Source organism: Dromaius novaehollandiae, chromosome W, assembly GCF_036370855.1.
Source record: "Dromaius novaehollandiae isolate bDroNov1 chromosome W, bDroNov1.hap1, whole genome shotgun sequence".
In the NCBI taxonomy this organism is placed as follows: domain Eukaryota; kingdom Metazoa; phylum Chordata; class Aves; order Casuariiformes; family Dromaiidae; genus Dromaius; species Dromaius novaehollandiae.
In genome coordinates this window covers 60,058,370-60,071,413 of record NC_088130.1, presented here as the reverse complement: position 1 = coordinate 60,071,413, position 13,044 = coordinate 60,058,370, and the positions used below count along the sequence as shown (strand labels likewise).

At 55.9% G+C, this 13,044-nt stretch overlaps 1 protein-coding gene across 4 annotated transcripts; it reads right to left on the bottom strand.

Annotated features, from left to right (window-relative positions):
- Positions 1–2,760: 2,760 nt before the first annotated feature.
- Positions 2,761–12,865, bottom strand: LOC112988029 (Fanconi anemia group G protein). 4 transcript variants are annotated; one of them, XM_064500577.1, is made up of 14 exons: positions 12,718–12,865; positions 12,425–12,506; positions 11,445–11,576; positions 10,670–10,863; positions 9,429–9,582; positions 8,408–8,538; positions 7,759–7,905; positions 6,782–6,942; positions 6,476–6,542; positions 5,641–5,978; positions 5,408–5,463; positions 4,506–4,643; positions 3,403–3,547; positions 2,761–3,033 (listed from the first exon to the last, which is right to left on the bottom strand). In XM_064500577.1, exons 1-14 carry the CDS (start codon positions 12,805–12,807, stop codon positions 2,928–2,930), a joined length of 1,941 nt encoding a protein of 646 aa, XP_064356647.1. In that variant the 5' UTR covers positions 12,808–12,865; the 3' UTR covers positions 2,761–2,927. The 4 variants fall into 4 exon arrangements, with proteins under 4 accessions (XP_064356647.1, XP_064356649.1, XP_064356648.1 ...); XM_064500579.1 differs by lacking the exons at positions 12,425–12,506; positions 12,718–12,865 and adding an exon at positions 11,664–11,783; XM_064500578.1 differs by lacking the exons at positions 10,670–10,863; positions 12,425–12,506.
- Positions 12,866–13,044: the final 179 nt, after the last annotated feature.

Sequence of the window (13,044 nt, the reverse complement as noted above, 5' to 3'; positions counted from 1 at the left end):
GGGGTGCCCTGTCACAGCCTGCGCTGCTGAAGAAAGCAGGGGCTGCTCCCCCAAAACCACCGCGAGGGAGCTGCAGCAACTGGCCCCAAGCCACCTCTGTGCTGAAAGAAGTGGCATCATCTGGCCCTGCTTTGGTGGTTTGGTGGTGACGGGAACTCCTTGGCGAAGAGGAGCTGAGCTCCTGGCGGGGGGGGTTGCACACCCCTCGAGGAGCCATCATTTCTTCACCGCAGCAGCCTCTGTGAGCTTCGTCTCTCCAGAGCCCCTGCCTTAGCCGAAAGGCCACACACCACCAGGGGGTCGCACTGTGGTCGATGGGGCCCTCCAGACATGAAACCTGGTTGCCAAGAGAGATGCTCTTGTTCCTGAAGGCGACCTCCGAGCAAGGTTTGGGGGATACGCTCTGGGTCTGCCTTTTCCCAGACGGCAGGTAGTGTCTGTGTTTCTCCTTGCTGGCCTGGGGAAGGTGACCAGAAGGAGCCCCGTACCCTTCCAGAGGCCGGAGGGAGGCAAGAGTACAGCAAGCTGGGGGCTGTCCCAGGCTGGGAGAAGCCATCCTGGAAGGCCACAGACAGGCAGGAGCTCCGGGTCCATCCTGCATCCGATGGGGCATCCAGTGGAGCGCGCGGGACGGTGTGCTGGGACCCCGTGCCACAATCTGCTCACTGCTCTGCTGCTTTTCCTCCCCGCGGGGATGGCAAGGGTTGCGGGCTCTCCTTCCCTGAAGCCCTTCACTTAGATCTGAAGGCATCTAAGGGGGTTCTTTCTCCTGATTAGTTTTGTTTTGTTTTTTCAGCTCCGAAGCATAAATAGCTCGTGTGCATGGTGACCTTGGAGAGAGGCACTACGCACTCAGAGCGGCTCGAGGCTGTCGGTGGGGAGGGAGCGTTTCCAGCTGCACGGAGCAGGGACAGCCTCTGCAAGAGGCCACACGTTTGGGGCGAGGGTCTGTTGCTCTGAGCCGTGCCCCCTGTGTGCTGGCAGCCCTGAGCGGGTTTCTGTGGGTGCCAGGGCGCGTCCAGCCCCACCATCCAGCCCTGCTGGCAGGGTGCTGCGGTGGACCAAAGCAGGGGCAGCGAGTCACACAGGGTACCTGCTCTGTGCACCCCTGCTCCTCACTGGCTGGCTGCTGCCTCCCTCAGAGCCCCGTTTTGATTGCCTTGCTGGCCCTTGCTCCCCCTCTGGAGCCGCACTCAGAGCTGCTCCTCCTGCCTAGCACAGACACTGCTGGCCTTCAGTAGCCCCATCAGCTGGTTGAAGCTCTGACTTCCCCTGAACAAGCCCAAGCGACCATCCTGGAGCTCCTTCACCACCTCTCCCTGACCCACCGTGCTGCAAGTGCAGCTTTCCAGCCCCTTTTGGCACTTGTGTTCCCACATCTCCACCTGGATGCTGTTTCCCTACAGCCAGGAATGCTCCCAGAGCCAAGCCACACGGCACCTGCGGCCCAGGCCCTACTGCCTCCCTCTGGTTACGTCAGAGGAGGAAAGTGGATGTTCTCAGCCAGCCCACGTTGGCAGTCACTCCCTTGTTTTCTTCTAGGTGCTTGTGAATAAATAGCCAGTGTTCTATTCCACAGGGCCAACCAGTACTTAATTCCTTGTGTCTTCTCTCCTACCCTCCTTTTTTAAAGTCTAGGAAGTACCTACGGTAGGACTAGAGAAAAGCAAACATGAGGCCTGTCTGCCCCAAGGCCCCAGGGTTCAGGCTCCACCAGCTCTGAGCCCAGAAGGTCCCAGAGGAACCAGATCCTGCTAACTTGCAGGTGTTTATCCTCCTGCAGTGCTCCCCCCCCACACACCCCAGCCCCTCCTCGTGCCAAACTTACGAGCGACATCCACGTAGCCCAGGCTGGTCTTTGACACACTTTCGTTCTGAGTCGTGTTGCCTGCATGCTTCCCTCTTGTGTTTGCAGTCCGTAACTGAGGTTACAACTTGGCCAATCCAGGCTCTCATAGGTTTTTTAATCCCCTCTGTAGCAGGTGAGTTTGTACCTCAGTCTCTAGCTGTAGGCCTGGAACTGTAGGCCAAAACGCACTTTTCTTGAGATTGACCTCTCCAAGCCCTTCTCTGCCAGTCCTGAGTAGTTCCTAGTTCACTCTTCTGGACTTCGTCACTTCATTTTTCCTCTCCCTGCTCTCACCCCTTACCCTGCAGTTTCCAACTGCTTCCTCCTTCTTGCAGGAGACGGGACCCTGCCAAAGACTTGGCTAATGGAGTCGAGGGACCTTCCTGACCCCAAATGAGCTGCACCAAACCCTGGGCAGGAGCAGGGGCCCCTTCACCTCAGCCCACTGCCACAGCAAGCTGCTCAGAGAGCTGTGCAGTTCAGTCGGCATGGCTCCCCAGGGACGGATCCTGATCCTGCTGCCTCCCTTGACTAGCACAGCCCTGGTGCAGTGTGTTGGCACAGCGGGACCTCAGAGCTGTGTGCTTCAGCCAAAAACATTCCTGGGCTCCAAATGACAGTAAGCGAGTGAAACGCCAAGGTACAAAGCACAGGTAGGAGCAACAATCTGACAACCCTCTGCTTCATCTGTTTGTCTAGTTTGGCCACAGCTCCCTGGAGCAGGGAACGCAGAGCTGGCCCCTGTGACAGCTTCAAAGGGCAAAGATATTTCTCCCAGGAGCAAGGAGCCCACGCTCCCAGGGCCTAGCCCACAGGCCCACAGCAGCTCCAGGCAGTGTCAAGGCCACAATCTTCTTTGCAATGCTTCGCTCTGAATCGCTCAAAGAAAAAGGTCACAGAAAAAACATATATAAATTAAACAGATCTGAAGCTTTTATTAGCAACTTTGTTCCGTTTCAGTCCTTTGGGAACCCAGCTTTATCTAAGAGTAATTCTGAGTCCTGGAGAAGCCATTAAGGCTTCATGTCATCCCGGTGCAGGGAGGGAGAGGTATGTGGTGATGGGGAGACTGACTGGGTTAGGTGGTTGCGGTCCGGAGGTAATCCTGTATGTTTCTAGCAAGAGATTCATTATGCGGGAAGGTTGCCTGCTTCAGACATGAAACCAAGTACAAAGGGTAGGGCCTGAAAGAAAAGAGAGTATTGCAGCAGTCAGGACTGCGGCATTCCTTTGCCAAGTCTTACTAGTAAATTAATTCCTCATACACTACATACAGTCCTCAGCTCTGCCCCAGCCTTTGCCCTCCCATTTGCTATTGCAGAGACGGGCTGACTTTGGCTCCTTGTCAGTTCTTATGTGCCCCAGAGAGTCCTGCAGAGCCACAGCCTGGCTAAGCACTGAATATCAGAGCAGAAACAGAGGGGAAAACTCCTCTGACACATTTGTGCTGCAGTTCCAGGCTGGCAAGAGCTGAGCTAGATAAACCACACAGTTTAAAACACAAGCTGAGGGCTGTGGAGCAATCTTGGGTGCCCAGCGGCAATTCCACTCACCTCGCTACACGCCTTCCCAGCCCTTCCTGCTGCCCGTCTTCCTCAGCGGGGCTCTCTGAGAGTTTCTGCCAGCGAGCGGCAGCCTCCTGCTTTCGGTTCAGTTTCCACAGGGCCTGCACCAGGTAGGAGGCAGCAGCAGGGTCACCTGCAAGACATAAAGGGGAAATTCAGCCCTTAGGAGGGGAGGAGCAGGCCCCCAGCAATGCTGTGGATTGCAGGGTGTTGCAAAAGAAGTTTTAGAAGCCAGATGAGGGAGCTGAGCACGAGGAGAGGAGGTGTCATGGGGAGACCACCTTACTGGCTATGTCACAGGCTCTAATTAACCCTGGGGCTGGCAGTCAGACTGGCAGCCAGGACAGATGGCATCAGCCCTGTGGTACAGCCAGCCACTCCTCTGTTTAGACATGGGTCAGGGTTTGCCTCGCAAGCAGGTCTGCACCCCCAAAGCGAGGCCATCGCGGGGTGGGCAGAAAGCCTCAGCCAAGACTGCGATGGGCATTCGGAGAGCAGCTCTGACTACAGGGATCCCACCAAACCTCATGGACCCTCAGTGTTTCGGTGCTACTGGAGCATCCCACAGGTGAGGTTGGCTCAGGCATCCCTGCAAGCAACTCTGGACATGTCTTAGCTGTCCTCAGGACACATACAGCTCCCTGTTCTGCTCCCCTCTCTCCCAACACGCCTCAGCCTCCAGGCTGCCAGGCAAGAACATGCAGCTTCCTAGGATGAAGCGAGATTCCAGCTATCCAGCTCCTCTCTGGAAAACCAGCATCTCTCTGGGAGAAAGCTGGCTGCACCAGGCTTGGGTGCAGGAAGAGAAGAAACTTCCAAGCTGTCTCAGAGTACAGGCTGCAAGCAGAGAGAAAAGTCGCCCTCTGATAAATTCACTGTGAAATAGTTTTGCTCTGCTTCTCTAGGGCATTGAGCTGAACAGGTCCCAGAGGAGTATCTCAAGCATGCAGCACTGCTAGCAGCCCTGCTGTAGTCTTTGTCATTTGAATGTGAGGTCTAGAACATGAGACCTTCCTACGGAAAATAGCAAAGCAACCCTGGAAAAAACTTGTGGCTATCCTCTCCATTCCTCACGAAAATTAGCCTCTTACCTGGTGAGATCTGCAAACCATGCTGGAAATCCAGCAAGGCTTCCCTGTGCTTCCCCAGCTCCAGGAACTGGGTACCTCGCCCAACGAGAGAGAGCAACCTGATCTTCTGGAGAAGATTCACTTCTGGTATGAGACTCCCTGGCATGGAAAGACAAAGACACACACACCTGGAGATAGCATCTTCTGACATTCCCTCACCCATCCCAGCAGGCTAAGCCAGGTTAGCAGGCAAGACAGGCCAAGCATTTTCCTGGCCCGTTCATCTTCCAACTGTCCTGCTCCATGACCAGCCAGTGATCTCAGCCTCTCTGCTGGTTGCCAGGCACATCCCAAAATGATGGCAATAGCATTGCAAGATACTGTCAGGGAACAAGGGATCTTCTGGGAGAGGACAGGCCAGGAGGTGGTAGAGGGTGAAAGCAAAGAACACCAAGCACCTTATATGGCTATGACTTAACAGTAACCTCAGCAGCAGCCTGGCCTTTGCTTGGCTGCCCATCTGCAGAGGTGCAGACTGGGCTCTTTCACGCTCTCTCGGCAGTCCCGTAACTGGAACAAAGGCTGCTCTCAGCCTCTGCATGCAAACACTGCCAAGAGAGCAAAGGCTCTGGGCCAGCCTTGCTGCAGATCTCCTCCGTGCTCAAAGCCTGCAAGCACGAGGAGGGAAAGACCAAGCCATGCCTGCTGCAAAAGACTGGTGCTCAAGGCGTCCATAGCACCTCCAAGGCAAGAAATAAATTTGCCATGAAAGACAAAGAGGGGTGGAGGGAAATCCTTCGAAGATCAGGAGCAGCACAACTGGTTCAAATCTATTCCCTAGAACCTGGATTCAAGAAGCTTCCCAGTTCACAGCGCACTTAACCGTCACCTAACACACAGCTGGGACCTGTGCAGTGTCATACCTGTTGGTTCAACACCAGACTGATAAAGCTGGATTCGTAAGAGATCGCCAAGGCACCTGAGGGAGGGAGGACAGAGGAACTTCAGTGCTGTCCTTGGGCTGGGAAGTCAGCTGCAAGCAGTCATGCCAGCCGCCATGCCAAGCTGCACTCTGCTCTGGCCCCTGTCAGCCACTGCTGCCCCAGCATCTATCAAGCTGCTGGCTAGGACCCTTCTCGCAGCGCGACTTCATCACCTGCTGAACTGTGTTATGGCCTCCTTGTTCTTGCCCAGCATGGCCCAGGCCCAGCCCTGATGCAAGTATGCAGCTGTTCTCCACACAAGGCAACACAGACTCTCCCTCTTCTGGGACAGGGGACCACCAGCCAATTCTGTCCCTGGCGATGGGCACTCTGGCTGCTCTGACCTCTCCTCAACTCGTAACACCTGTGGGATTAGGTCAGCTGTCCGGCTCACGACCTCCTCGCACACAGTTATGGCATCCTGATGCCTCCCGGCCTGCTCCAGGGCGGATGCGGCTTCCAGGAACACCTCAGGTATCCTGGGCAGAGCTGATCCACCATCCAGGGGTACCTGGGAGGAAAAGTGACAGCAGTGTTCAGACACAGAACTGCACAACTCCCAGCCAAGCAGAGCAGCCCCACGCTTACTGGGGATCCACAGCTGGCACTCAGCAAAGCTCAGACCCATTCCCATAGAAAATGGAGCCTGTTGGAGGCAGAAGCTGTGGAGCAGCAGAGGCTCAGCAGAGCCAGGAAGGCAACCCCCTAGTCCTGAAGTGAAGGACATCCAAAACTGGGCCAACAACTACTTCTGGAAGATAAGGGGAAACTGTTTCTCCAGGCAGTAGTGCCAAGCAGTCTCTGTTGTGAATCCCAAGGCAGATGTGTCACGGGTGACAGGTGCCAGCTCACAGCTCCCACTGCACCCGTGGCAGCTCCCAACTCATTTCCTTCATGTCTCAAAACAGTGAAACTGGGAGTCCAAGTGTGAAGTCTGGTACCAGCCCTTCGAGTGGGAATCCAAACCTCATCTCCCAAGGCACCAGGGGAGCTCCTCAAGATACCTACCTGCTGCTGCAGCCCATCCTGGAGCAGAGCCAGAAAATCCAGGTAATGTTCTACAGCATCAGCCACCCTGCAACAGGGACAGGACATGTGGAAGGAGCAGGGGGACCCCAAGAAGTGCCAGCAGCCAGGTGAAACCTGAATCACCAGCCTGCAGGCTCTCCCCACACTGCACTTGCTCTGTCTGCACTGCCCACGACTAACAGACCTATAACAGCAATACTGAACTGGACAATACCCAGAAGCACCAAGAGAACTGCAGATCCCAAAGGAGCAGCATGTTGTGAGCAGACAACAGGCAGCTGTTACCTCCCGTCCTGGAGACACCTCTGTGCCAGCAGGTACTTCACTTCGGAAGGGTGTCGATGGCGGAAGAGAGAAGCTAGAGCTGGCGTGTGGACAAGGTGCTCTATCTGGATTAGGCAATAAGGAGTAGTGGAAGCAGCTGCTGGAGGGTTCCTTTCCAGAGCCTGCAAAACAGGAACAGAAACAGTGGTAGATACATTACTGGTCAAATCCCAAGCAGTTGCAACTATTTGCTATTTCTGGCATCCAGAGATGCATCCAGTCAAGCAGAAGTACTGCACCACATAAGCACACCTATGCTCTTCTCACTCACTAGGGCACAGCCACCTCCAGGAAGAAGAGCAACCAAGATCACACAGAGGCAGGCAGACTTTTGCTCTCCACATAGCATCAGGAGATCTCTAAGGCCACCCAGAGCACACAGAACCTCAGGCTTTCAGTTGCCCTGAGCTGCCTGGAACAGCATCTCTCATCACAGACACAGACCTAGTCAGACCAGATCTTGTGCTATTAGCAGTGATAGAGATCCCTCACGGCTGTGTTTGTGTTATCGAATTTCGAAGGGCTGAAGAGCTAACTCAGTGTTTACTGCTCCTCCCAGGCAGACCAAGGTTGCCACAGCTAATGCACACCCTCTGACAGCCACAACATGCCTTTTAAAGGCCCCTTTACTAAACACTTTAAGAGACTGATGTTCTCCAACACTGAGGTGTACACTCTGCTCCCAAGAACATGAACTCCAATCCAGAAGTCTTGCCTCAGCCAACAGCCAGGTGCTAAGCAGGAGTTCCTGACCAAGCTGCACTCCCCCATTCCCACTGCTGAAGCCAGAGCAGCCACTACTGATGGTGGTACCATCAATGGACCACTGTCTTATACTTTGGGGACCACCTCAGGGTAAAACAGCCCCTCAGAAGGCATGAGTACCAAAAGCCAACCCTGAGGCCACCCCACTGCACAACTGGAGGCAGCAGACAAACCTCATAGAGCACAGCCAGGGCCTCCAGCTCTGCATCCATCTCCCCCAGCTCATGGTACACTGCTGCAGCATGGGACAGGGCAGGAAGGCACTGGAAGTCCACCTGGAGGGCCCGTTTCAGGTGCTGAAGGGCTGTCTGAGGCTTGCCCTAGGAAAATGAGGAGAGCTGCACGTTGCAAAGACATCTTGCTGACATCTTTACTGTTTGCTTGGATCCAGATCCCTGCCTTGTTTGCTTCTCTGACAATCCCCGCTAAGCAAGGGCGGTACACACACAGAGGATAACCCAGCAACCTACCAAATGCCATCCATGCCATCAAGCTCCTTCACAGAGCTCACCTGATCGCCGCAGGGCAGCATGCATATTATCAGGCTGCAGCACTTTAGCCATCAAAGGCAACTCATCTTGGACTGTGTTTGAGCTTCTCCTCTCTCTGAAGCAACCCTTTGTGCTCAGACAAAATCCCTGTCTGGATTTTGCAGCTGCCCAAGGAGGCTGGGGCCACACAGGTAACTTGTGCTCAAGACACTGCCCTCCTGCTGCAGCCCGGATCACACAGAGGCAGTGTGCAGGTTGGCCTGACCCTTCCCTCCCCACTCACAGGCTGTTTCCCCTCTCCTTGCTGGCAGGGGAGAGGCCTTGCCGTTACCATTTGCTGAGTGCAGCAGCTGAGGCAAGTGTAGATCTGAGCCAGGACCCTTTTGGAACAGAATCCACCAGCAGCCTCTTCGAGGAGGGAAAGGGCGGCAGGGAGGTTCCCAGCCTCCAGCTCCTGCAGCCCTACAACAGATCCAACATCTCAGCTCTGCAGCTCCGCTCCCCACACAGCCTGGCCCACAAACAAGGCTATGTAGACCCCCCTCCTGTAACCCCCCCCACAAAGGGAGCAGACCCACAGCTCAGGCTGCGCTATGCCCAATCCACTCTTTTCTTCCTACTGTCGCAGGGACATGCCTGAACCCCTCCACAACCAGCAACGCAAGGCAGGATTAGCCCAAGCTGCCATCTTTTGTTCAACACTACTGATAGAGAACAAGCCGCTCTATGGAAGCGTCTAACGGAAAGAAGGGCAGCCTCCAAGCGCTGAATACCAAGATGCCTCCCTTTGCCCAGGCAGACAGCAGAGGTAGGTGCTGGGCAGGCTCAAGTGCACATACATGCACAGCAGAGACAGTGCAGGTGAGGAAGCACGCACAGCATCACGGAAAAAACATTTTTCCAGCGCATCTGGGCCATCACTCAGCAGGATGCTCTGGGATATTAATTCATGAATATTTACTGTGAACACTATTTGCTTCTCTTTCAATCCCTGTTTCAAGTTTCCCTCTGAAAACACCCTCACATGCCTAAGTCACGTCCACATTCACATCTGCTTGCCTCCTTGCTATTACCATCCTAGAGACTTTTGAGAGGTCTGTGCATGACAGGCAGAAGAAGCCCCGTGGCAATGAAGAGTCTTAGCTAGGGAAAAAGCAGAGAAGCTCTTTGGATACCAAATGGCAAGGCTGAGACCCACAGACCCAAAGGCTCAGTCTGGGTCGTTTCCCAAGGGAATCCCAAGGGCTGACTTGGTTGGGAAGAACAACCAGGACAATGGCAGGGAGAGGAGACCCTGAGACAGGAGGGCAGGGGGAGGCTACAGCAGGGACGAGAGTCCCCTCTACACAAACCCTGCAGGAAGGCAGCTGCAGTGCAAAGGATCTCCTTCAAGTCTTCGGCGCTCTGTACTAGGGACACAGAGGCCCCCTCGGCAGGTACTTTCCATGCCTTGAGCAGGGAGAGGAGTTCATTCTTCCCTCCGCTGCAGGGAGCTCTCCCTGGGTCCTGCAAACACAGAGAGAGAGAGCAGGGAATACTGAAGGGAAGCAGGGAATATCAATCCTGGGGCACAGGAAAACAGAGGGGCACCGAGCTCTTCGACAGCACGCTCTGTGCTGGGGAGCTATGTCCTGCCACCCCCCTCACTCTGACTACAACGTGGTTTGGGGAATAATTCCTTCCTGGTGCCAGGCAGCAGCTCCCACCTGAGAGCGAGGCGCACCTTTGCGACTCCCAGCAAGGCAGATTCAAGTGCTGCCTGAGGGCATTTGTAAAGGGAGCCCTCAGCAGCCTTCACGTAACCTGGTCCTCCTGATCAGCAGGAAAGGTTGCTCTAAGTCACACTATTCACAGCTTACTCCCTGCAGAGGCTGTGACTCTGCTTGCGCCCCCCTTTCAGCCCGCCTGAGCCGCCTGGCTGGCGCCTCGCTGCCCAGGGCCCTGGCAAGCAGGAGCTATTCTGGGACCCATTAATGCACTGCGGGCCATTAGGCAAAGCTGGGATGCCAGGGACAGGATTACTCATGCTGAATGGGAAGCACCGATGGGTTCAGGTCTCCAAATGCCACAGCAGCATTTTGGAGAGAGGGTTTTATGACAAACACAGTATTTATGCCAGCTCTGTGTCCTTTACCAAACTGCAGGTGTTTATTTTGGTCTGCACAGATATAACTGTGGCGCACACTGAGACTACTTGGAAACCCCCAGTGACAACAGTAAAGCAAAAATACAAGCCCCTCAGCAACGGGCTAGATAGATCTCATGACATGAGCAGGCAATTCAGACGCTGTTCCTTCAAGGCAGAAGGCACAGGCTGGCTCACATCCACCCAGACGATTCACCACCAGTGTGGCTTGGTGCTAGACTTTTAAGCCACCTGGAAAAGCATCGAGCACCAGCTGTGGAGCAGATCAGGCTGCAAAACCAGCAGGAGGGGAGGAACAGCTGGCTTAAGGATCCCCCAGGGCTAAGGGAAGACAGCTAGTGTACATGCAGAAGGCACTCCGCAGTTGCAGAGATGGTAACAGTGTGCAGATACTCTGGCACGGGAGGGCGTAGGAAGCTGCACAGCCTCCTCCTGCAGCCCGGTTACCTCGGCACTGCTCAGGAGGCGGAAGAGGCCGGTGATGCTTCCCAGGCGGTTGGTTGCTAGCCACCACGCTCCTTGCAGAGCACCTAGCCGATGCAAAGGGGCCTGCAGCTCTTCAACAGTCACCTCCTGCAGCACTTTCTGCCACAGTTCCTCAGTACTGAGATCCTGCCCAGAGGCCCCCAAAGCCTCCAGAACTGGAAGAGAAACAGCAATGAGGCAATAGGTCAGTGCCCTGTAACAGACATTCTCCCAAGAGTGGGAGAAAGCCTCAAGCAGGGGCTCTTCCTAGCAAGGGATGGAATAGGGTTACAGAGCTTGCCCAGCCTCAACTGGCTGCAGGAGCAGCACAGAAACCAGAGCTGTCACAGTTAACACATTAATTCACAGCAGACAACACACCATTTACAGCCACGACTCCAGCTTTGCTGACTCCTCCTAAGGCCAATAGCCCAAGAGCAAGCAAGCACTAACACTGCAGATCCCTCTCTGACTCACAGCCTATTTCAGTGAGTTTCCTTTGAACCCAGCACACCATAATTAACAAAAACTTTGCTAGAAGCTTGGCATTTTATGCCTTGAAAATTCATTTGTTTCATTTAAAACCTTTGGCCTATCCTGATGGGCTGCAGCATGCACATATGCACATATCATCCATGACCTCAGGCTGCTCCACGCTCCTGCTATTCCCTACAGAGCCAGCCTTCATTTTTCACAGTCCCCCCCTCCCCTGGCCAGTCACTTCACATATTCAAAGTAGAGAGAATGTTCTCCTTACCCCTGAGGAGCCCCTGGCATATTTCTTCTGATTCTCCATTAATGGCACAGTCAGATGCTCCCATAGCAAAAAGCAGGGAGTTATAGAGGACGGTGAGCTCCAGAGGCAAGGTGGTGAGGGCAGCTGGCAGCCCTGTAATCAAAGCCAACACAAGAATGAATTGAGCTAGGTGTGTGGCTAGAGAAAAGCCTACGACCACCCATGTTAAGGCTTCATCACCCTGCTTTGTGACAACAGAATATTCCTGCCAAGGTTGTTGTTGTGGTGGTGGTGGTGAGATTTTAGTTCGGGGACTGCACTACCCAGAGTGGGAGTAGATGTCACTTCTCTGGGTGCTGATACCATCTTCAGTATCCTTAGTGTCTTTCCAGCTGGCTTGCTATCTAGGTCCTGCAGGACAGAGAGACCTTTCAGCCCTTCCAACAGAGCATCAGTAGTCTGTGCTCTTCCCACTACAGGCCTGTCCTTCTACAGAGGTTTCCCACGTTCTGTCTCCCCAGCTGCAGCCACAGGACAGCCCAGCATCTGGGCTGTCCTGCTCTATCGCTTAACTGCTTCCTATAGCATCTTTCTCCAAACCGATTTCCTCTGTAGTGCTGTTGCTGCTGGGAATCCCTTTCCGGGCCTCTCACTGCAATGGGGTGACAAGCAGCCCCATCCGGCAGCTTCTAGGCTCCCGTCATTCCTTCCCGGGAAAAGATTGCCCCTTTTCTTCCTGAAACCCCAAAGCTCAGCCACAACCCCTGCAAAAGGATTAGATACAGAGCAGGGCTGGGCCTTAACCCCGCCAAAGGCCCAGCTCAGTTTATGGCAGCAGGGAAAAATTTCACCCCCTCTTTTCAGCGGTTGGTTTCAAGCATCGGGATACCGGAGCTGCGGCCAGGCAAACATCAGCCCCCGGGACCGGGACTCCCACTCCCCGCACGCTTCGCGCCGGGGGTGGGAGAGGAGGGGAGGCCGGCGGCAGGGCCGCCACTCACCCCGCATTCGCAGGAGCAGCTCCCCGAAGGCGCCTCGCTGCTGCCGCGCCGCCGCTCCGCCGGGCCCCCAGCCGCGCGCGGCCTGCAAGGGACACACTCACCGCCGGGCCGGCCACGGGGCCGCTAACGGGGCCGGCCCGGGCCACCGGCGCCCCCCCCCTCCCGCTCCCCGCCCCGCCGCAAGGCCCGGCACCGGCGGGCAAGCCGAGGCCCGGCACCGGCCGTTCCCATGGCAACCTATACCGGGAGCCGCAGGCCCCGGAGGAGGAGGGAGGACGGGGACCGCCTCGCACCCGCCAGCGCCCCGCCAGCGCCTCGCTCTCGGCCGCCCAGGCGCGGAGGCAGCCGGGCTCCGGGGCCTCCCCGCGCCGCCGCCGCTTCATGGCCGCCGCCGCCCCGCGCGCGCCGCTCTCCTCCCGCCCTCCCGCCCGCCGCCACGCCGCTGTCATTGGCCCCAAGCGCGGGCGGGAAGCGGCGGTCGCTACGGCAATAGCCAAGCGCGCGAAGGAGGCAGGGCTTGCCGCCGGCAAGGCGGTGGCCGAGAAGGACCGAAAGTCCGCGCTAGGCGAAGCAGCTGGGCAGCAACGCAGCAACGAGGCGCGCAGGGACACCAGGGACAC

Bases quoted from the DNA above. Each gene is read 5' to 3' on its own strand.
- LOC112988029 (XM_064500577.1), bottom strand. From the start codon at position 12,807: ATGAAGCGGCGGCGGCGCGGGGAGGCCCCGGAGCCCGGCTGCCTCCGC. The intron at 5,464-5,640 runs GTGATGAAGTCG...TCCCTCCCTCAG, and splicing joins GCCATAACACAGTTCAGCAG to GTGCCTTGGCGATCTCTTAC. The intron at 3,034-3,402 runs GTGAGTGGAATT...CTTTTCTTTCAG, and splicing joins CTGGGAAGGCGTGTAGCGAG to GCCCTACCCTTTGTACTTGG.